Source organism: Triticum urartu, chromosome 5A, assembly GCF_056163025.1.
Source record: "Triticum urartu cultivar PI428250 chromosome 5A, HENAU_Tu73, whole genome shotgun sequence".
NCBI lineage: Eukaryota > Viridiplantae > Streptophyta > Magnoliopsida > Poales > Poaceae > Triticum > Triticum urartu.
Window position 1 is genome coordinate 290629187 of NC_141877.1, and position 23219 is coordinate 290652405.

Genomic DNA, 23219 nt, shown 5'->3' on the forward strand with positions numbered 1-23219 from the left:
TGGTGACTAGCACAAGCTTGTAAAGTGGTGCATTCGTTAATGCTGATTTTAGGGACTTAGAATTTCACTAAGTCCTTGATCTATTTTTATCAATATGCCATATGTCCATGTTGTTTCCTAGTGATTCGTGCCTCTTCTGAGGATGATCAGTAAGGATGATTTGTTAACTTTGCGGTGCTCTATCCATCCATGTCTTTGTTTGCAATTGTGGATCACCCTAGCTTGAGTCAATCGAGCTCTACTTTTGCTATTTCGTGAATCTGGGCAGATTGTCTACTTGTTAGCGATTTTGCCGAGGATGTTGTAGTTGATCCGTGCATGGTATGTCGTTGTTCTTGCCATGTCTAGCTTATATTATATGTATTCTTGATGGGTGTATGCTTAGTTTGTCATGCCTTGCTCTGTAGTGAGTGCATCGAGCTCGTGAACATGCCTACTTGATATCTGATTTGCATGCTCCAGTTTTTCACTAAGTCTGAGATTTGATTATGTTTTTGCCATGTTCACATGCTTGCAATTGTATTTTCTGATCCCTTTTGGATCAAGGTCACTAAGAGACTTTTGTTAAGCTCTTTGAGTAGCTCCATGCCATGTCTTGCTTTGCCATGTTAAGTTCCTGTAGCCTATATTTTTCTTGCTCCAAAGTGTGCTATCTGATCTGAAATTCCAGACAAGTGTTAATTTCACTAAGTCTGAAATCTGTTTACCAATTGCACTTTTGCCATGCTTGTTTGAACCTGTTAATGGATAAATTGGCCGTAGCTCAGTGTTCATCTTTTGTTAAGCATCATGAATGGATCACTGCCATGTATTTTGTTGCCATGTTTGAGTGCTGTAGCATAATTATCTTGTTGCATTTAGTTGGTCACTTGCTGTTTATCGCAGACCAGTGCCATATTTGTTTTGCTTGCCATTTCTAAACCGTGCATTCGATTCCGGTGATCTTTATATCGATTTCAACCGAAATCACCTCACCTTTCCAGTGCCACTCTTGGATTTCCAAGTTGAGGCCAGGTTCAATCATTCCTTTGCAAATCATGCATATGCATCGCATACCGCATCCCGCATATCATACCATGTTCATGTGTGGTTTGTTTACTATGTTGTGTGCTTCTTTCCGGTGTTTGCTTCTTCGGTTTGGTTCCGATAACGTCGCGTTTGTGAGGATCCATTCGACTACGTCCGTTGTCTTCTTCATGGACTCGTTCTTCTTCCTTGCGGGATCTCAGGCAAGATGACCATAACCTCGAAATCACTTCTATCTTTGCTTGCTAGTTGCTCGCTCTTTTGCTATGCCTATGCTGCGATACCTACCACTTGCTTATCATGCCTCCCATATTATTGAACCAAGCCTCTAACCCACCTTGTCCCAGCAAACCGTTGTTTGGCTATTTTACCGCTTTGCTCAGCCCCTCTTATAGCATTGTTAGTTGCAGGTGAAGATGAAGTTTGTACCTTGTTGGTACATGGATATGTTGTTCCTTGTTGGAACATGTTTACATGTTGGGCTATCACAATATCTCTTATCTAATTAATGCATCTATATACTTGGTAAAGGGTGGAAGGCTCGGCCTTATGCCTGGTGTTTTGTTCCACTCTTGCCACCCTAGTTTCCGTCATATCGGTGTTATGTTCCCGGATTTTGCGTTCCTTACGCGGTTGGGTATAATGGGAACCCCTTGACAGTTCGCTTTGAATAAAACTCTTCCAGCAAGGCCCAACATTGGTTTTACCATTCGCCACCTAGCCTTTTTCTTTCCCTTGGGTAACCTGCCCAAGGGTCATCTTTATTAAACCCTTGGGCCAGTGCTCCTCTGAGTGTTGGTCCAAACCGAGCGATGTCCGGAGCTACCAGGGGCAAGTCTGGGCTGGCCCACCCGATGTCTGGCTCATCCGGTGTGTCCTGAGAATGAGATATGTGCAGCTCCTATCGGGATTTGTCGGCACATCTGGGTGGCTTTGCTGGTCTTGTTTCACCATTGTCGAAATGTCTTGTAATCGGGATTCCGAGTCTGATCGGGTCTTCCCGCTAGAAGGAATATCCTTCGTTGACCGTGAGAGCTTCTGATGGGCTAAGTTGGGACACCCCTGCAGGGATTTGAACTTTCGAAAGCCGTGCCCGCGGTTATGGGCAGATGGGAATTTGTTAATGTCTGGTTGTAGAAAACCTGAAGTTGACCTTAATTAAAATACATCAACCGCATGTGTAACCGTGATGGTCTCTTTCCGGCGGAGTCCGGGAAGTGAACACGGTGTTGGAGTAATGTTTGACGTAGGTTGTCCTAGGATCACTTCTTGATCATAGTTTCTCGATCATGCTTTGCCCTCTCTTCTCGCTCTCTTTTGCGAATAGGTTAGCCACCATATATGCTAGTCGCTTGCTGCAGCTCCACCTCATACCTTTTACCCTTCCTATAAGCTTAAATAGTCTTGATCGCGAGGGTGTGAGATTGCTGAGTCCTCGTGACTCACAGATACTTCCAAAACCAGTTTGCAGGTGCCGATGTTACCGAGCAGGTGACGCAACCAAGCTCAAGGAGGAGCTCGATGAAGATCTTGTCCTTCGTGTTGTTCCGTTCTCCAGTTGATCAGTAGTGGAGCCCAGTCGGGACGATCGAGGATCTGTGTAGCTTTTGGGATAGTCTTCTTTTATTTTGGTTCCGTAGTCGGACCTTAATTGTATCTGGTTGATGTAATGCTTTATTCATGTATTTGTGTGAAGTGGCGTTTGTAAGCCAACTATGTATCTTTTCCCTTATGTATTACATGGGTTGTGTGAAGATTACCTCACTTGCGACATTGCTTTCAATGCGGTTATGCCTCTAAGTCGTGCTTCGACACGTGGGAGATATAGCCGCATCGAGGGCATTACAAGGAGTTACATCAAATAGATCTCCAAGAGACCATTGTATTGAGAATCAAAAGAGAGAGAGAGAGAGAGGAAGCCATCTAGCTATTGCCTACGGACCCGTAGGTCTATGATGAACTACTCACGCATCATCAAAGATGCACCAATGAGGATGATGTACCCCTCTGTGATGGTGTCTAGATTGGATCACGTGGTTCTGGAACTTGCGACGGCTGGAATTGTGTTTCGTCGACTCCCCTAGGGTTTCTGAAATATTTGGGTATTTATAGGGTGAAGAGGCAGTGCGGGAGGCCATCGAGGTAGGCACAACCCACCTAGGTGTGCCTGGGCCACCAGGCACGCCCTGGTGGGTTGTGCTCCCCTTGGAGCTTCCCTCTGGCACTTCTTGGGCCCAACAGGTGTCTTCTGGTCCAGAAAAATTCTCCAAAAAGTTTTGCTGCGTTTGGACTCCATTTGGTATTGATTTTTCGCGATGTAAAAAACAAGCAAAAAACAGCAACCGACACTGGGCACTATGTCAATAGGTTAGTCCCAAAAAATGATATAGAGTTGCTATAAAATGATTATAAAACATCCAAGAACGATAATATAACAATGTGGAACAATAAAAAATCATAGATACATTGGAGACGTATCAGCAAGCCATCTTGGTGGCACCGATTGCAAAACTTGATAAGACCGGAATAATTGCAATAGATGACAGAGAGTTGGCAAGGCCATCTCGGTGAGACCGAGATCCATATCGGTGGATCTAATTTATTAGGGTTTGGTTGTGGCAGTGTCCAGATGAACTCGGTTGGTCCGAATAGGTATGATTTGGTGGGACCGAGTTGACTTGAAGGGTTTTGGACATATTTAGATAGATAGAGTGGTTGAGGGTTCTGGAGCAATATCACTAAGCACTTGAGCAACCAGATCATCATCAAAACCTCATCCTCTTTTAATAGTATTGGCTTTCCTATGGACTCAATGTGATCTTCGATCACTTAACCAAAAAAGTAGAGTCTTGAGCTTTTGCCAATCCATGTCCTTTGCATTTTGATGGGGTCCACATCCTCTTTTCCTTGCCATGCCAACCGTTGGACTTATCTAAAATATTCTAGGTAGAACTATTAGTCCAACACTATGTATGTTGACATTGATTACCAAAACACCCAAGGGAGCAAATGTGCTTTCAGTGGGATCATCATCAATTACTATCAATGAAATGGCATTAACTTCGAAACATGTTATGCGAATAATGCCGACTATCGAACATATTGAAAATTTGCATAAAAAGGTGCATAACCATGTAACTTAATTTGGCTCGTCGGTAGGAACCATTTTAAAATTGCTAAAGTATGGGGAACCAATTACCGATAGAGTAGAGCAAAGTCCTACGAGAATTGATAAATTGGAAGAAGCCATTAATACTTTGGGTTCAACTTTTTCTTCCATTAAAACCAGCGAGGGACTTTCTACCAATAAGAACTAGATGACACCCCACATGTTGCTGCGGGAATTTTTGCCTTAGCTTCACTGAAAAATGTAATCGGACAAAAATAAAGATGGCTATTAAATATTCAATGAAATATTGATATTTATCTTTAACGAATAGAATTTTGTGGAAACTTACAAATGCTTAGCATTATCTTGGAATTCTCAATATTCATAGCATTGCAAAACCACTGAAATGGTTCTAGTACACTTAGTTGGCTTGTAGTGACCTCAAAAGAGGCATATATTCACCTGTATCCGAATGTTAAAATTCCCGTAGCCATGTCGTAACCACTGAAAAGAAATTACGGAGATATGGCAATTTGAAATGAGATTAAAGTGAGCAGCGAGCTGTTCTCCTATTTATTTTAAGTCCGAAAATTTCCTACAATTTCCAATAAGTTAAATCCATGTAGCATAAAAATGTATGCTTTGTTGTTCTGATAGAGGAAATCAGATAATACCTTTTGCCAACAATTTAAAAGACCAGTAAAAAAGCATGTTGTATGACATGGCAAGTATTACAAACATTCACTCATCAGAACATAATTACAAAATGCATTGCAGTAGATAGTCAGCTATCATATGTGATTAACCTCACGGTGAAGCAAGATGTAGTAGGATGGAGACATGGAGGAATCAGAAACTTAATACATTGAGAGGATTGAAACGGGGCGGGGTGAACCCAACATGCCAGCATAATGCCATGCGGTAGCTACCGGCAGGTAAAGAGGATTACAAATTCGTCCTGCCCATCACCACTTGTAGGAACAGAGTCAGAGATGCAGGAACTGAAACGAACGGCATGGCGAGGCTAATTAGGAGATTTAATCATGGATTAAGTGGTTAGCTACCTGCTCACATGCAAATTCCTTAGCGTCGTTGACACAACATCGGCAGCACGACAACAGAGTGTATCTGGCATGGAGGCACCGTTTGACCCCGTCGTTCATCCATGAGGTCCATCTTGAACCCACACCATGATCTCTAGCAGCTTCACCTGATCCATGGGAGGCTGTAGGCAGCATCACATGGGCACGCCGGAGGTTGGGAAGCCAGAAGGAGTTGAGTTGTTCCAGTGTGTCGGTCTTGTCGCAGGCATGCATCAACACCACTGCGGTCGCCGCATGGCATTCGGTAGTCAGATCCATTGGGTGGCCGATGCTGCAGAATCCAAACATGAGGGTGTAATGAAATCCATACCTCGAAACACGATGTTAGAGAAGGAAACACTTCGACTGGTACTTATTCTGATTTCTACAAAGCAGAACCATCTAATGAGCACAACATTTCAGAGTGGCAAATGAATGAAATGAACCTTCTGAGTCTCCCCATCCAGGTTCTCAACCAACTAAACTATGTTGACTAATTTACTATTTCACAATCATCTTTGTTAACTGACAAATAAAAGCAACAATGTAGGTAAATAAACTCATTTTCACATGATATGACAAACTGATCTTCTAGCCGCCAAAAAAGTAGAATATCACTTATTTATGTGAAACTAATCATATGGCATAGTTTTTGTTAAGCAAGAAGATAAATATTGGACCAAGGAGAACACCAAGAGGCTTTCTAAGTGTAACTAATAAGCCTACTTTACAAATTAATTTGGAAATGAACTAAGACACCGAGATATACATCAGTTGAATGTGAGTAAAGGAAATATTCGTCTATTATGGCCTAACTTTGGAGACCATGAGTTGGCTAAGCAAGCATATATATATATATATATATTGGACTCAGGAGCAACACCAAGAGATTATACAACTGATAAGGTTCCTAAAAAATTTAATTTGGGAAGGAGTGAACATAACAGATTACAACATGAAGCCATCCAACACCTTGAGTGCTTATGTGCAGTACAAATTGTTGAAAACAGTCCTAGACTCACAGGAGATGTCTCACAAACTCATGTAAGTCATTCATTTTGGTATCGTTCTTTAGATTCAATACATTCAATATGTTAGTGGTAAAAATTCAAATCTAATCTAACGGAAGAACACAAAATTAAGGGTATAGCAATACAATTTCTAGACTGAACTGAATTTTGTTTTTTACCTACAGCCATCTGCCCATACTGACATTACACCAAACACTTTGTGGGCGTTGGAGCAGTTGACGTGTGCGGCGGTGGGCAGCCGCGCCCAGAGCGATACTCAGGCCACGACGAGTCCCTCCACGTTGAGCTCCACATGTAGGGGCAGTAGAAAGCCATCGAAAGAGGTCGGACATACCTGGCATCGCGGGACTGACCATGGTCGCCGGTGCCCTCGTCGTCTGATATGTGGAGGTCCACCGGCTGTAGCAGGGACATGGGCGGCCAGAGGAAGGGAGCTATACACCTACAGGAGACAACGGTGGAAGGTGCAGAATGCCGGCGACCGTACCATGGAGTCCCGCGGCAAGCCGCTGCACCATGCAACCAGACATTAATGACCTCTTTGCCGTGAGCGCAACACAAAGCATGGAACTAATGGAGCCACTCATCGAGGAGGGCTAGGGGAGGTTGGGGGATCAGCCGTCATGGCGGCTCCTCACCTTGGCACACACCAGCTGAGATGATGCAAGCCCTTCCTCTGCCGGCGCCTCTTCCTCCAATGTGAGTGTTTCCTGCCATCAAGCAATTGATCGATTCAGCTTTGGTGTAGGTGACAGGAACGAACCCTTGCCTTAAAAGGAGGGTTATCAGGGAGAAGATGAATAGGCGAAACATAGAGAGTGAGGGCTTTTGGTGGCCGGGCTATAGGCAGGCCGCAATCTAGTCCGTTGGGATGGGCTTTGGGATTGTGGATCAGTCATTTCATTGCAGGAGCGTGGCCTCACATAGGCGTATTGCTGTTCGGCCCACCAACTGTTCCTGTCCCCCGGCCCGCGGGATCACTCATTGGCCTGGACCGGCATTTTGGGCAGATCCTATATGACGCCCGCGTGCGTCCGTTCGTCGCTGCTTCGCTGAAGCGAAGCGAGCGAACGAGGCGCACGGGCCGGCCCACTTCGAGCGAGACTTGGTTTTGGGAACCTTCTAGTAGGTTAGAAGGTTCCCTGAACCGTTTTTTTTGTAGTTTTTCCATTTTTTCCTGTTTCTTTTTTTACCTTTTGTTTCCTTTTCCTGTTTTTGCTTCTGTTTTTTTTACCTTTTGTTTCATTTTTCTGTTTCTGTTTCTGTTTCTTTTTCTTTCATTTTATCCTTTTTTCGTTTTGCTTTTATACTTTGTTTTAAGGAATTTGTTTGAATTTCAAAGTTTGTTCATGATTTCAAAAATTGTTCATGGATTTAAAATTTTGTTCACTTTTTAAAAATTGATTCACAATTTTAAAATTGTTCAACGTATATGAAAAAATGTTCAATATATATTTAATATTTGTTCAATACATTTAGCAAAATTGTTCAATGTGTAGTTAAAAATAGTTCAACTTATGTTACAAAAATGTTCAATGTGTGTTTAAAATTTGTGCATCATATATCACAAAAATTTACACTGTGTAGTTAAAAGTTGTTCGGCGTATTTTCACAAAAAAATCAATGTATATTTTAAGCGTATATCGCAAAATGTTCAATCAAGTTTTAGAATTTTGTTCGAGAAAACGATATTCATTTCTTGAAGGAATGATTAAAAGACAAATCTACCGCTGTACATAATACCTACTATTGAGTGCTGCAGTCAAACATACGGTCAGTAGCTAGTGCAGTGGCGAGTAAGTCTGCTGCGTATCAATGTGTCGCGGGTTCGACTCCCGAACGCTGCATTTTCTCGAGGCATTTCTCTTTTAGGTTCGCTTGTGGGAATGGGCCGGCCCGTTTGCGCTAATCCTTCAGCGGAAGCCACTCGTTTTGACGCACGCGAGCGTCAACTAGGAGCACTCGGCATTTTGGTACAGGAATGACGTTTCGAAACAGCACACCTAAATGGGCCCAGTGACATATCCACGCGACTGGTTGCCTCGGCATTACCCTCTCTTCCACACAAAGCTCACATCGGCGGCTGCTCTGTTATTTCACACAGGCGCGCCGCGGCGGCCATTCCCCACCGGTAAGATGTCGACGGACGGATTGGAGGTCGACGGGTATGTTCTTATTGCTTCAACGTCTCTCTCCCCCGAGTTCCTTCCTCCATCTTTTTGCAAATCCCTCCACTGATGGTGCTAGATTTGATTGCAAGAGGGGGGAGCCAACATCACTGGAACCTATGGCCTGTTCGTCAGCTTATGCCGCCGCTATGCCCTGGACCATATCCCCTCGCCCATGGCATTCGTTCGAATCAGCACACGAGAGAGAATCTGATGCTGGCCCCTTACCCCCTGGCGATATCCTAACCCTCGTGGAATAAGCCATAGCCACGGAACAACTCTTCCTCTCGATCCCCTTTTCTCTTCCCTACGCGCACGGCGGCGCCGGTGCTCTCCGGCGAGATGTGTACCAATGGTGTCAATTGCAACGGGTATGTATATTCGCGCCCCCTCCTTTCTTCCTTATGTCATGGGATTCTTAGTCCCCATCGCGGATTTGGGTATTTTTTGACTTAGATGGGTTGATTTGTACAGAATCTTTGGCGGTCCTTCCGCTTGGAGTGGTTTCGTCCTACCTGTGGAGTCTCAGGATTCCATGAGCATCGTCAATGCCGCGATGGGCGCCGCCCGCAAGACCTTAGAGCCATGTGGAGAGGCGGCTGGATATGAGGTGTTCTCTGAAGATACCAGTGGCTGGACACGCAGGTTAGTGATGAAAAGTCTTGGAGATCCTTCTATCTGCTTACAAGTGGTGTTTAGACGTGTTGCATCTTAGCTAAGCGGGTATTTTCTTGTGGGTGTGTTGACATTCAGTATAGGAACGGCCTGTTTGGTGAATTTGTAGAACGATTATTGGATTTTTCCTACCCCGCCCCCCAATGCAGCATTCATGTATTGTTTACTGTTATGTGGCCAATTTATTTTATTGGTCGTTGTGTTGTTGTTTGATTTTGTCAGCCGCAGTGGCAACCATCTTGGATTTGCTTATGGATGATTTGGTACAAAACAGTGTTGTAATGTGCATCTAGAGAAAAGAAACAATAATTTGGTATTGGGCTTCTGATTTTTAGCTTCGGGTGTACTTGAAAGCTGGATTGTTGGGTGCTGTTTAGATTTTGTCTAGTTGCAACTCTAGGATTAGGTTGGTGGATTTGTTAAGATGGTGTATTGTAGGTTTGTTTAGCAGGCTTGGAGTTGTCCTTGTGTTGTTCTGACACAGCAGGAAGATAGTTTGATTTGTATGTTTCAGCATTGTTAGCTGGGGATTTAGGTTGGTCATTATGTAATTGGGTTTAATTCTTGATGCTCGGTGTGCGGCTTATTTTGCCTCCGAGGAGAGATCTGATATTGCTAGATAGATTTTTTCTGGGTTTGATATTCAGTTTACAAATGAGGCTAATCAATTGTTTATAATCAGACCCAAATGTTGTGGCGTGAATCCAAAACCATTGTTTTCAGCAATCAGTGATGCACCCGTGGTCATACGTATTTGTTAGTCTACATTACCTATATATATACTTGTTTTTATCTGTATGCACCCGTCAGTTAGTTAACTGAAATTTGTTGGTAGTGGTGCATTGTATTCTTTAACTGCTATACTGAAGCAACGAATTGAAACAGTTAAAAACAATAAGCTCTTAAGTAATTAACCAATACTTGATGGTTGTGTTATTATTATAGTATATATTTTTGGCCCTGGATTACGAATCAGACTGAAATTTCCTGGTTTCCTGGTTTTGTGTTATTAATACATTGGGTTTAAATTGGAGCCTTTTTCTCTTAAACTGCAATTTGTTGTTAGCCTCTCACTTATGTGTGTTGTTATATATCTGACGAAAATATATACTGGTGTCAGTCCTCCAAATGGGGAAACTGCCATTGTTCTGCGCCATAAATAAAACATCTTGCAAATGCAGTTGATTCTACCTTGTGTCTGAGATTTACACAGGAAGAGTTAACTATACTCTTCGCATCTGCCAGTTTTATGATCACCTTCATTTGATACCCAATCATGTCTAATTTCTCTTGCCCCACTGGTATTTGTTGAATTTGTTGTAGCACTTGGACAGTGAGGAGTGGACTTTTACCATATGTACATGCATGTCTCGGGAATTACTGGTACATGTCAGCGAAAGAGTCATGTCTCTATGATATAACTAGTTTTTCAGTGAGACATGCCGACATGTTACACAAAAAACTGGGTACAAAATTTACCATGAATGATGTTTCATTGATTGCTCCTTCCAGTGCTATTTAAGTTCATATCTACATCTAATCTTGCTACAAATTACCTTTTCTGGCATACATGTACGATGATTTTTTTTACGTCAGCTGTAATGACAAAGCATTATGTGTCAGACACATGTTCAATTAGATGATGTACAATTCCAGCTAGTAGATTATGGAGACTTGTTTGTGGAACCTTCCAAACATGTTAATCAATGGCTGTTAAACAGTGTAAGCATGGGCCTGCTGCTGGCACACTTTACGTCCAAAATGACGCTGTTTAAAGCATTGTTTACCCTCTAACCTGCTTAATTAAGTTCAGTTATGCAGCCTGGCAGGGGTGTTTTTGTGTGCCGATGATGACACTGTAGCAGGGTTTTCTTAACAAATAAAACATCAACATTTCAGATAGCCATCTTAACGTGGCAGTATTTGTTTTGTAGAGCTGCAAAGATTGAAATCATTGGATGAACTGCCATCAAGGGCAAACTAGTGATTTGATCACCTGTCAATTATAAGCAAAGCAAACTTACGTGTCGCTTGGCAGCATTACTCAATGTATGCAACCATAGGACATGGCGAGAGACTGTAGATGGACATGCAGCAAGCTCTGCCAGTGTACGTCCTGTTAGGCAGTGTTCCAAGCTTAGATTGGGTAGCTCGTGGTGGGACCTCGTTAGCTGAATTCGGCATTAAAAAGGGTGGAAGGCAATTCGCAGACGTGACAAGAGTGGACAACGGTGCACGGCGCAAAGCTGTGGCACCAGAGAAAAGTGAACTCGCTAATGCAAAACGTCCATTAGGCATGAACTTGCCGCTGTAGCGTGACTAGTACACACATGTGACTATGCTATTCCAATTTTCTAGCGTGTAAAACTGATAAAAATCAATTCCCAGGTTAGTAGTAATGCTTTTTGAACACAAAGAAAGTGTAACTGTGCTGCATTTGTTGGTCAGGACGGACAGTCGCATTACCATAAAGCAAACTATACTCGCTTAGTCAAACTTGCCTGTTCGCTGGCCGCCAATGCTCCACGCCCGCACCTGAACAACTTGTGGCCTCCGCTGGCCAACGATGCTCCACGCCATGCATGCGTACAGGCCTACAGGTCTCTCCGCACCAGGACGTACAGAGGTCTCCAGCTAGCCATGCTGGGCGTACATGTCAGGTGCGCATTTGAGGCTGGTCACAATGGGCAAGAACATAAGTTAGTAACTTACACATTTTCCTAGACTATGTTATCATCTTCATAGTGGGTAGGAACATCTATGTAGTGTATGTTTCGGTAACTTACCTAGTTACCACAAGCACCTCTCTCTTTATTAAATATGTGTTACATAAGCAAAGTTGTATTGGAGTGTGTGATGTTACTCCTAAGTTCCTCCCCATTATGACTAGCCTGAAGCCTAGATGCCTTTTCAAATGGGTGGGACCTCCCAGGCTCAATACGGGCCAAAAAGAAATCGAATACATGGCATATACTCTGGCAGCACGAATCCCCGTGGTGGTGCAACGGCCGAGATTCCGGCCTACCTGTAGCGCGGCCACCATTGGCATTTTCCGAAACATAGATCCATCCGTCCGAAAAATAGTGGAGGAGATGAAAAGAAATGATTTGGTGAAGAAGACGTAGAGGCCCGAAGAACTAATCGATGGGGAGTAATTGTGTGGACGATGGGTGATGGGTCTACATGGAAAGTTGGAAACGGTGATGGTTTTTAAGTTGCTTACTGAACACACGTGTCATTATGCATGTGGTAATAGTTTCTCATGTAGCACACATGGCCCACTTGATGATGTGGATATGCTGCATGTAGAGATAAATATAATAATGGGGTGAACTTCTTTAGGTATACTAGACAATTCCCCGCACGTTGCTGCGGAATTACTTGCAATAGTTTAGTACAAATTTGGTTGTGTGATTTGTATAGTTGAATTATGTATATAGTGGTAGTACTATGCTACAATGCTTAAGAAAAACATAAAATTGTACATGCATGTGCCGTATTGATACCTTCATTGACTGGTAAATGGCTTATTTAAAAAATCATAATATAAATACCATTTATGACTTTCAATACATTCACTCTTGAATTAATTGTGTATTAAAAATTTTAAAAATAACATATCTTGCACACTCTAGTGACTGCAAGACATCTATATAGCAACACACATAGCATTGTACCCATAGAAGGTCCAACTTTCATATAAAAAAATATTTACAATTGGCAAGTACATGGACAACCAGTGGGATGTCCATAGATGAATTCCCCATGCGTCGCTGTAAGGATTTGCGGACCAAAATTGGAGAGGCAATTGGTTAATGAAGCAAAGAATAAAATACGAATATAGTTTTAGAGAACCCTAATATGTTAGTTATGCTAATCACATTTGTCCTTGAGTTGAGAGGAAAATTAAGAACAATATCATAACAAAAGACATATTGTATGCAAGCACTTAGTATAGCATATGTACACACCTCAGATAGTATCAGGAGATAATTATGCATAAAAAAACATATTGACATCTTATACTTCCTCAATCCAAAAATCCAAAATATAAGATGTTTTTTCAGTTCAAATTGAACTGAAAAAACGTCATATATTTTAGGAAGGACGTAGTATTTTGTAGTGATGGAGAATCTGTTGTTGATTGGTGATCCTCTTTGTCTTTCGCGATGAGGAGAAGATAGTAACATAGGATGAAGTTGTAGGAATATATATATATCAGTGCTCACTAATTCATTAGAATGTGAACAGAAATAGGGAGGGGAACGTTTGGTTCCTGGGTACATATGTACCCTATATGAAAAAAAATTTAGTAATTCAATAAAAAGTCGAAAATTTCTAAAAATATTTTTGAAAAAAACCTGACCTTCCATTGCACTAGTAAGAAAAGTGCCAACAAAATAAAATTCCTCTTTGACTTCTTTTCAAAAAAGACAAATTTTCAGTCAAAATAGCGTGAACAGTGGCCTATAATAGCAAATAAATTTTGTCTTTTTCGCTGTGAAGTCAACATAATTTCTTTTTTTGTGAAAATTCATATACTAGTGCGCAAGTAAGTCAAGTTTATTCTAAAAATAGTTTCTTAACTATTTTGACTTTTTGTTTAATCATTAAATAAAATTCCCCATATAGGGTACACATGTACCCAGGAACCATTGGGTATTTCCCACAGAAATAGGGGATATAAAGGTTAGTACAGGTGGGTTTGGAATTCAGGATGTATTTAACTTGAAATAATAGCTGTAATCTACACTGTTGCAGCTACTTTGTCACAAAAATAATGCTCGAGGCATCAATAAAATAAAGTAATGGAAGAGAGAATTAGCGCCTGGGTGTTTCATGGTCGAAACTTAAGCATCATGATCTGCCAGGATTCATTTAGGAAATACCAAAGTGAATACTCGTACCTCTGCGAAGATAACAATAAAGTTGAAATTGTGAGTGCATCTAGTACCTCTGCAACTGCAGTTTTATATAGTGTACATGCATGAGAAATTGAAGCAGAAAACCCGACACTGACCAAAGTTTTTCAGTGATAAAGATTAGCCAAATTCAGCTAAAGAGAAAATCTTGGTCAGTCATGTAGGTGAGATCCTGATTCAAGAGTAGAAAGGTTGCCGTCCTTCAGTTTTGTGTGGGGTCATATTGATTTGCGTAAAATAAGCCTTCACTGCCCTGTTCAGCTGCAAGCATAAACGAACAAACCATGATATTGCAAAAACATCTAAATATAGTATATAGATAATCACTAAGTAACTACATTTTTTTTGCGGGGACTAAGTAACTACGTTAGGGATGCATCTCACCATACATTGCATAGTGTTAAGCTCTGCAGAAAAAATAAATATGTATCAAGAAGCTGACATCAATGCCTACCTCTATGGGGTGGGATTACGGGCGGTCCGAAGGTTGAAGAGAAATTAAGAGCGTCCGGAAGAGCGATCTCAGATGCTACGGGAAAGAGGATTAGAGGGATTATAAAAATCAAATAAAAATAGAACGAACCAATCTTGATTATGCAATGTTCAACGCTTTATTATTTGGAAGTAGTCAAAAAGGGTAAAATCCACAGCTTAGTTGTAGTGAGTATATATAGCTATAGTAGAAGGGCACCTCAGTGGTCAGCAGCGAGTGGTGGCCTGGGTCTCGGCAAGCCGGCCGCCATGGCGTCAAATAGGAGTAGCGCCGTTTTGGTGTTTCTGTTGTGGGTTGCTAGCGGTTGTGCGACGGCCCTCGCCTGCATGGATGACCGGAGGAGGTAGGCGCTGCGTATGTGGACACACGGAGACGCTGTGGCTGGAACAGACTGCCGGTGGGCGGAGCATTAGAACCTTTGGCGTGGACTGCCGATGGAGGAGCGAGCCTTCATGATAGGGAAGAAAAGAGGTGCAAGCAAAATTTGGTGGGGAGTTGATAAGGCGCTGGGTCTCAGCTCTATATCACCAGTTACAGAATATGGAAGAACTAATGCCAACTGAGTGGAAATTAAATCCCACGATTTGCCGAAAGGTTGTGGTGGGTCCATTTAGAAGGTAACTAAATGATTATGTGGCCAGCTAGCAAGGAACTAAACGCTTATGTGCCGGGTGGTGTACCTACTATATTGGTTGGTCCATATGTAAGTGACTAATAGAATGCTGATGTGTGAACGATGATGTGGCTAGACTGCTGAGGTGGAAAGAAGTGAATGGTTGCATGTTAATTGGTGATGTGGACAGTGTGCATGATGAGAGAATAGGTAGTAGTGGAGATTAACTTCTTAAGAATGTTAGATAGGATTCCAATCTTGTGTATGTTCCTAAAAATAAGGATGCTTCCTGAGGCAATGAGAATGGAGATTTAAAATGATTAGCGTTCACCCCAGCTTCATCGATATAATAAAGGAACCTATGCTTGATAACAAATTCCTTGATTTTCTACCTAGGAGTGTCATGATTAAGAATATGCTTTCTAAACCTCCTAGCAAATCACATTGCATAATTAAGGAATTGGACAAGGATGATAATATACTTGAAACTATGCATTATGCCTAGCTAGGGGCATTAAACAATAGCGCTTGTTGGGAGACAACCTGATAGCTATCTTATTTTTTTACTTCTTTTGTTGTGTCAACATGATTATTTCTACTGTAATGATTGTGTTTTTATCTTTTCTTTTGAATTTTGTGCCAAGTAAAGCCTTTAGGATGATTTCGATGATCGTTAAATTGATCCTGTACAGAAATAGAAACTTTTGCGTCCAGTGTTTGAATTTAATTCTATAATGGAATGTGATAAATTGCTTAATTGTTTTACACAGTGTTGTGATACAAATTTTTTACTTTGTCCTAATTTTTCAGAAATTTTGGGTTTAGATAAGTATGGATAAAATTCTATCATTATGTATTGTTCCATTTTAGACAGATTCTGTTTTATTGCATAGTGTGCTTGTTTTGATGATTCTATGGATTATATCGAGGGTATAAGTTATGGTGAAGTCATAATATTGTAGGTATTATGCAAGAAAAATATGAATATATTTATAATAGTAACTAAATTGTATGATTAATTTATTAAACTAATGGATCTCATGAGGTATTGTTGAGTTTTGTATGATTGAAGTTTTCAAGTTGTGGGTGAGATGACGATGGATGAAAGAATAAGGAGTGACAAGACCCTAAGCTTGGGATGCCCAAGGCACCCTAAGGTAATATTCAAGAAAGATCCAAGCATCTAAGCTTGGGGATGCACCAGAAGGCATTCCCTCTTTCATCTCCAATCTATTGATAATATTACTCGGAGCTATATTTTTATTCATCACATGATAAGTGTTTTGCTTGCAGCGCCATGTATTATAGTTTTATATTATTTGCTTGTTTCCATGGTCATTGTTGTTGATCACACACACTACGAGAGACACACATTCATCATAATTTATTAGAATGCTCATTATGCTTCACTTATATCTTTTGAATTAAGGCAATATGCTCACATGCTTCACTTATACCCTTAGAGCACGACGTTACTTATATTTTATAGAAATCAGTTGCACTCTCATGCTTCAGTTATATCTTTTGAGAGTTAAATAGAAAGTGGTAATTTGCATGAGCTATATGTTTAGTCTAAAATGATAGCTATATAAGAGTGGTATAATAAAAACTTCCATGTAGATCACTGAATGTGATGCGTATGACCAACGATATTGAAGTTATAGTATGGAAGTTTACTAGTCAATAAACATTAGTTAGTAAAAATATCGGTGTTGAGGTTTGTGATTTCGGCCTCATTAAAGTGTCGGTTGTGGTTTGGCTAGGAAGTTGGAGCGTAATTTATCCTTGATTGATATCCTTTGTTTTGACTGGATCAGGGGCGCACGATGGTTAACTCATACCAACCTCCGCCCTAGGGGCATGCGAGTAGTACTTTGCTTCGAGGGCTAATAAACTTTCACAATAATTATTTGAGTTCTTTATTACTAATGTGAGTTTGTGGACTATAAGCACTTCTACCTATCCATATTTTGCTAGCCTCTTCTGACCGTGCGTTGCCCGTTCTCACCTTGAGACTTGGTGCAAACTTCGCCCATGCATCCAAACCCCGTGATATGACACGCTCTATCACACATAAGCCTTATTACATTGTTCCTCAAAACATCCACTATACCTACCTATCATGGCATTTACATAGGCATTCCGAGGTATATTGTCATGCAACTTCCACCATTACTATTCACATGACTTGAGCATTCATTGACATTTTTTTGCATGACTATATAAAGCTGACATGATATTTGCAGCACAACTGATATGTCTCCTTCGTATCTATAATTTTTGATTGTTTCATGCCAATTATTTTACAACTTTCACATACTTTTGGCAAGAATTTATATTATTTGGGACTAACATATTGATCTAGTGCCCAGTGACAGTTCCTGTTTTTTGCATGTTTTTATATTTCGCAGAAAAGCCATATCAAACGAAGTCCAAATGCGATAAAAAGTTACGGTGATCTTTTATGGAATATATGGGATTTTTTGGGCAAGAATCAACGCAAGATAATGCTCGAGGGGCCCACAAGCTCACACGATGCGCCCCGTACCCTGGGGGGGCGCCGAGCAAGCTTGTGGCCACCTCAATGGTCGGTTGGGGGTGTCGTTCAACCCAAGGAAGCTAATATTCAGATTAAAAAACCTCAAAATTTCGGCCCAGTCAAAGTTACGGATCTCCCTAAATATAAGAAATTGTGAAGGGCCATAAAATAGAAAGTGAAATAGAAGAGAACTAGAGAGAGAGAGAGACAACAGACAGACAAAGAGAGAGAGAGAGATCCAATCTCTGAGGGGCTCCTGCCCTCCGGGAGCCATGGTGGCCAAGGACCAAAGGGGAAACCCTCCTCCCTTCTAGGGGGCAAGGAATAAGAAGGACGGGGCTCTCTCCCCTCTCTTCTAGTAGTGCCCGAGCGCCACCCGAGGGGACCAACGTGATGACGATCTACACCAACAACTTCGCCGCCATCATCACCAAATCTCTCCCTCTCCTTACAACGGTTTAACCTCTCTTTTTCTGCTGTAATCTGATGACCCACAAGTATAGGGGATAAATCATAGTCATTTCGACAAGTAAGAGTGTCGAACCCAACGAGGAGTAGAAGGAAATGACAAGCGGTTTTCAGCAAGGTAATTTCTGCAAGCACTGAAATTGTTGGTAACAAGTAGTTTGATAGTAAGATAATTTGTAATGAGCAAGTAATGGTAACGATAAATAAAGTGCAACAAGGTATCCCAATCCTTTTTGTAGCAAAGGACAGGCTGGAACAGTCTCTTAAAATATGCAAAGCGTTCTTGAGGGCACACGGGAATTTCACCTAGTCACATTCATCATGTTGGTTTGATTCGCGTTCACTACCTTGATAATTTGATATGTGGGTGGACCAGTGCTTGGGTGTTGTTCTTACTTGAGCAAGCCTCCCACTTAGTATTAACTCCCTCACAAGCATCCGCAACTACGAGAGAAGTATTAACATAAGATCTAACCATAGCATTAAACATATGGATCCAAATCAGTCCCTTACGGAATAGCGCACAAACTGGGGTTTAAGCTTCTGTCACTAGCAACCCATCATCTAATAACTACTCCACAAAGAATTCCCTTAGGACCAAAGATGGTGAAGTGTCATGTAGTCGACGTTCACATAAGACCACTAAGGGAATCACAACATACATATCATCAAAATATCAAACGAATATCAAATTCACATGATTACTTGCAACATGACTTCTCCCGGGGTCTCAAGAACAAAATATGGACATAGTAGCATCATGCCTATTATTATAACAACAACAAACTTTATCACAAAACTTTATCATATAACTTCTCATGAACAAGTAGCAATTCATCACAACATCAAAGTAAAAATCATAAACTTCATTGAAAACCAACAAACTATGTTCTCAGTCAACTTTGCAACTACAGTTCATCATATTTTCAGGAAGGGTCTCATATCAGAGCCTTTTGGCAAGTACACATACTCAACCATCATTTACTCTTCTATGATTGTTAACACTCACAACATATATATGAGCAAAGAGTTTCAACCAGACACATAGAAAGATAGGGGCTTATAGTTTTGCCTCCCGACTTATTCACCTCAAGGGTGATGTCAACAATAATAACTCATGCTCACTCATATCCAACTGGGTATATGTGCCTAGATCATTCCTCACCACATGATGTTTGCCAAAGAGAAAATAAAAAGGAATAGCTGAAAAATACTTTGACTCTTGCATACAAAGTAAAAGATAGACCCTTCACAGAGGGAAGTAGAGGTTGTCATTAGATTTTTGGTTTTTTATGCACAGTCTCTTAATGCAAAGGAATATCACATTATATTGCCCCTTATGATAGCAACCTTTATTATGCAGTCTGTCACTTTTATTACTTTGCCATCACAAGTTCGTACAACGCTTATTTTCCCTTACACTAAAGGATCAAACACATTTAGAAGAAAATTTTATTGCCTTTTTTGCACCGATGACAACTTACTTGAAGGATCTTACTCAATCCATGGATAGCTATGGTCGACTCTCAAAACATGAGTTTGGGTTTAAGGGTTTTGGATGCACAAGTAGTATCTCTACTTAGTGCGGATTTTTGGCTAGCAAAGATATTGAGCAAGCACCACATGTTGAAGGATATATGACAATATAACTTCTATGTGAATATGAACAAACATGAATCATTACGTTGTCTTCCTTGTCCAACGTCAATAATTTGGCATACGATATTTAGTGGGGGCTCACAATCATAAAAGATGTCCAAGATAGTGTATTTGCATGTGAATCTTCTCTTCCCTTATTAATTCTTTCATGAATTGCATTATTGACCAATGCTATGTTTGTCAACTTTCAACAAAGTTGACCACTTATACTTTTCCTTATGTGATGTCATTACTTACCATAAGATTAGCATATGATCTTTTTCATTATTTTCTTTTATTTTGATTGAAACATAAAAGTAAAGAAGCAAAAACTCAAACTAAAATTTATTATATAACTCTCACTCGATTACATAGATAGATCACGAAACTAGCACTTGAAAATAGATCATACTAAACTTTTATTCAACTAAATCATGAAATAGCTAAGGATCGAACTAAGATGGGTAAAGGTAATAAAAGTGATGGTGATACGATACCAGGGAATCTCCCCCAAGCTTGGCACAAGCCAAGGGGAGTGCCCATACTCATGTACTCAAGTCTCTTTTGGTGATGAAGATGGAGGTGAAGAGGGCTTGTCCTCCAAAATGTGTATGAGTGCTTCTCTCAAACTTTGAATCTCTAGGAGGGCACGATGAAGCAACTTAGTGTTCTTATTAACTTCAGCCATGATATGTTTATTCTCCATTCCTCAAGAGTTTGTTCCTACATCACTTTCTCTTGGATGGGATATGTCCCAATTGGACGGTATGTGCACACGAGGAGTATTTTTGAACCCATAGTTGTGATCAAATTGTGAAAATTGTTTTGATGTAACCTGTGTAAAGGCCTCCTTAGAGGGAGTCCTTCTTGCTCTTCAGGGTTCTCTTGATCATTTGTTGATCTCATAGCTTGATGGGGATTAGGGATGGTGGAGATGCCGGGCAGTGTGCCCCTCTCGGAGGCCGGAGGGTGGACTCCAAGTGAGTTCCCTTCACCTTCTTCCATGGGAACCTCCTCAATTCTCTCTCCCCTTAACTCCACCTGTACAATCAAGCATCATCTTCCACATTGTTCGAGAGGGGAGAAGACATGATGCCTGGCTTGATAGATTTGACAGAAAACAACACAAAACAAGAGCAGAAGATTTCTCCGTGATACGGCGGTCAAATCATCACTACAAAAAAAATACACTTCCGTGATGATACGTGTTTGTCACAGTAGGTCACATTTTCTGTCATGCATGTACATCCATGACGATTTTATGACAGAATCAAGATAGTCATACCTGTGCTATCGTAAAAGTGTTCCATGACAATACCAAAATTATCATCACGGAAGTGTCCACTTCCATGACGATAAATGGCGCGCCTTGGAAGTGTTTTCGTCAAGGGTGACCGACACGTGGCATCCACCGTAACGGGTCGCCGTTAAGCTATCACGTGTCGGTTTGGATCCGATAACCCATTAACAGCCCCGACCAATGGAGAAATTCCATGTGTAAAATTCTCATTCACCGGAGGATCCACGTGTCGGCTCAGTGTTGGGACAGATGTCATCCACTCATAGCACGGGAGGCGCCTATGATACGTCGGCACGTGGCAAGGCCCAACAGTGGCCCATTCAGGTGAAAAAGGTCGGCCCAATCAAAATTAGCAGGGCGGCCCATATAAGGCCTACTTGTGCCAGGTCCATTTAAGCCCACGGTCCATACAAGATGTGCCAATTCAGCCCGTCAACGACCATTAATGATTTGACACCATTGTAGCCCATTGTCAGTTTGAGCCCATTAACAACCCACTATATATTTGGGCTCAATATCAGCCCGATGTGGTTTCAGCCTGTTAATATACCATTCAAGGGATGGGCCAATTTTCAGGATGTACGTCTTTCGGCCTTTTAGCGACCCATTTAAGTGTTGGTCCAATTTCCATCCCGGTGTGTCTTTCAGCCTGTTAACGGCCCATAAATGAGTTGGGCCATTTGCAGTCGGACCTGAGTTTGGCCTTTTAACGACCCAGGATCTTCGTGGTCCAATACCAGCTTGGTTTATCTTTTGGCCTGCAACACTACAAAAAAAAGACACATCCGTGACATTTTGGGCTGAACAAATTTTTTTGTCATACTTATGACACTTCTATGACGATAATTGTGACAAAACCCGGTATCATCATAGATGTGGTGGGGTCCTACTTCTATGACAAAAAATCATGACAAAAAATGGGCTTTTCGTCCTGGGCGGGCCGGAGACGCAGCTGCATGACATTCTTTGGGCCGTCCATGACGGAAAAACCGTGGTAGAAGCGAGGGCGAGGAAAATATCGGGGTGTTCCCGGTTACGGTGGGTTGTCGGGGCCGAGCGATGCGCGTTTCTCTCGTACACGCATGCGAGGCATTGGGCTCTAACTGAACCCGAGCGAGGTGTTGGGCTCTAACTGAACCTGAGCGATTGCACTGCATGCTACACGTTACTGAACCTGAGCGATCGATCGATGGGTGTTAACTGAACCCGATCGAGCGATTCCTTCGCTACTGCTGCTAACTGAAGCCGATCGATGCTGCCTCTGGATGAACAGTGAGCGTTGCTGGGGGGGGGGGGGTTGGATGAACAGTTCCCGGTGGGGGGTGGATGAACAGGACCCCATGGCGTTTCCTCTGGATGAACAGTGAGCGTTGCTGGGGGGTTTGGATGAACAGTTCCTGGTGGGGGTGGATGAACAGGACCCCGTGGTGTTGCCTCTGGATGAACAAGACCCCGATCGATCGAGCCGGTTGGGGCTGGATGAACAGGAACCCGTGGAGGGATGCATGAACAGGACCACCCCGTGGAGGGCAGGATGAACAGTAGAAGGTGGAGGGCTGGATGAACAGTAGCCCGTGGAGGGGTGGTTGAACAGGAGCCCATGGAGAGGGCTGGTTGAACAGTAGCCGGTGGAGTAGCGCGCGATGGAGGCTGGATGAACAGGAGCCCGTGGATGAACAGTCACAGGTGGAGGCTGGAGGAGGTCGATGGTGGATGAACAGTAGCCCGTGGAGGCTGGAGGGGGTCGACGGTGGAGATGAACAATATCCCGTGGAGTCTTGTTTTGCGGTACGCCACACCCCTCCCGATGAACAGGACCCCCGTTTCGACCGTAGCACTCCAACACAAGTCCGTTTCCTCCGTTTTGCGGTACACCACACCCCTCTTGATCAACAGGACCCCTGTTTCGACTGTAGGAGGCCCGTTTCCTCTGTTTTGCGGTACGCCAGACCCCTCCCGATGAACAGGATCCCGTTTCGACCGTGGACGGCCAAACACAAGGCCGTTTCCTCCGTTCTGCGGTACGCCAGGCCTCGTTTCCATCGGTTGTTCCGTCCAAGCCCTCCCGATGAACACGACGATGCATTCCATTTCGACCCAGCCGGTTGGCTCCCCATGAACAGATGACAATGCAGTTTCTCCGTTCCGACCCAGC

At 42.2% G+C, this 23219-nt stretch overlaps 1 protein-coding gene and 2 long non-coding RNA genes across 4 annotated transcripts; 1 reads left to right on the plus strand and 2 right to left on the minus strand.

The window, feature by feature from the left end:
* Positions 1-4864: 4864 nt before the first annotated feature.
* LOC125555814 (uncharacterized) lies at positions 4865-7023 on the minus strand. Its single transcript, XM_048718654.2, has 3 exons — positions 6887-7023; positions 6583-6757; positions 4865-5509 (listed from the first exon to the last, which is right to left on the minus strand). The coding sequence occupies exons 1-3, from the start codon at positions 6963-6965 to the stop codon at positions 5173-5175; spliced, it is 591 nt and encodes a 196-aa protein (XP_048574611.2). The 5' UTR covers positions 6966-7023; the 3' UTR covers positions 4865-5172.
* Positions 7024-8230: 1207 nt separating this feature from the next.
* Positions 8231-9425, plus strand: LOC125508372 (uncharacterized). Of its 2 annotated transcripts, XR_007283412.2 has the most exons (3): positions 8256-8413; positions 8509-8787; positions 8891-9425. It is a non-coding gene; the product is annotated as an uncharacterized LOC125508372 (long non-coding RNA). The 2 variants fall into 2 exon arrangements; XR_015604530.1 differs by having other exon boundaries at positions 8231-8787.
* Positions 9426-13941: 4516 nt separating this feature from the next.
* Positions 13942-18344, minus strand: LOC125508373 (uncharacterized). Its single transcript, XR_007283415.2, has 2 exons — positions 14468-18344; positions 13942-14274 (listed from the first exon to the last, which is right to left on the minus strand). It is a non-coding gene; the product is annotated as an uncharacterized LOC125508373 (long non-coding RNA).
* Positions 18345-23219: the final 4875 nt, after the last annotated feature.

Coding starts and splice junctions, on each gene's coding strand:
- LOC125555814 (XM_048718654.2), bottom strand. CDS start 6,965: ATGGCAGGAAACACTCACATTGGAGGAAGAGGCGCCGGCAGAGGAAGG. Junction 6,758..6,886: donor CTCAGCTGGTGTGTGCCAAG/GTGAGGAGCCGC, acceptor TGCATGGTGCAG/CGGCTTGCCGCGGGACTCCA. Junction 5,510..6,582: donor GGTCAGTCCCGCGATGCCAG/GTATGTCCGACC, acceptor TGGATTCTGCAG/CATCGGCCACCCAATGGATC.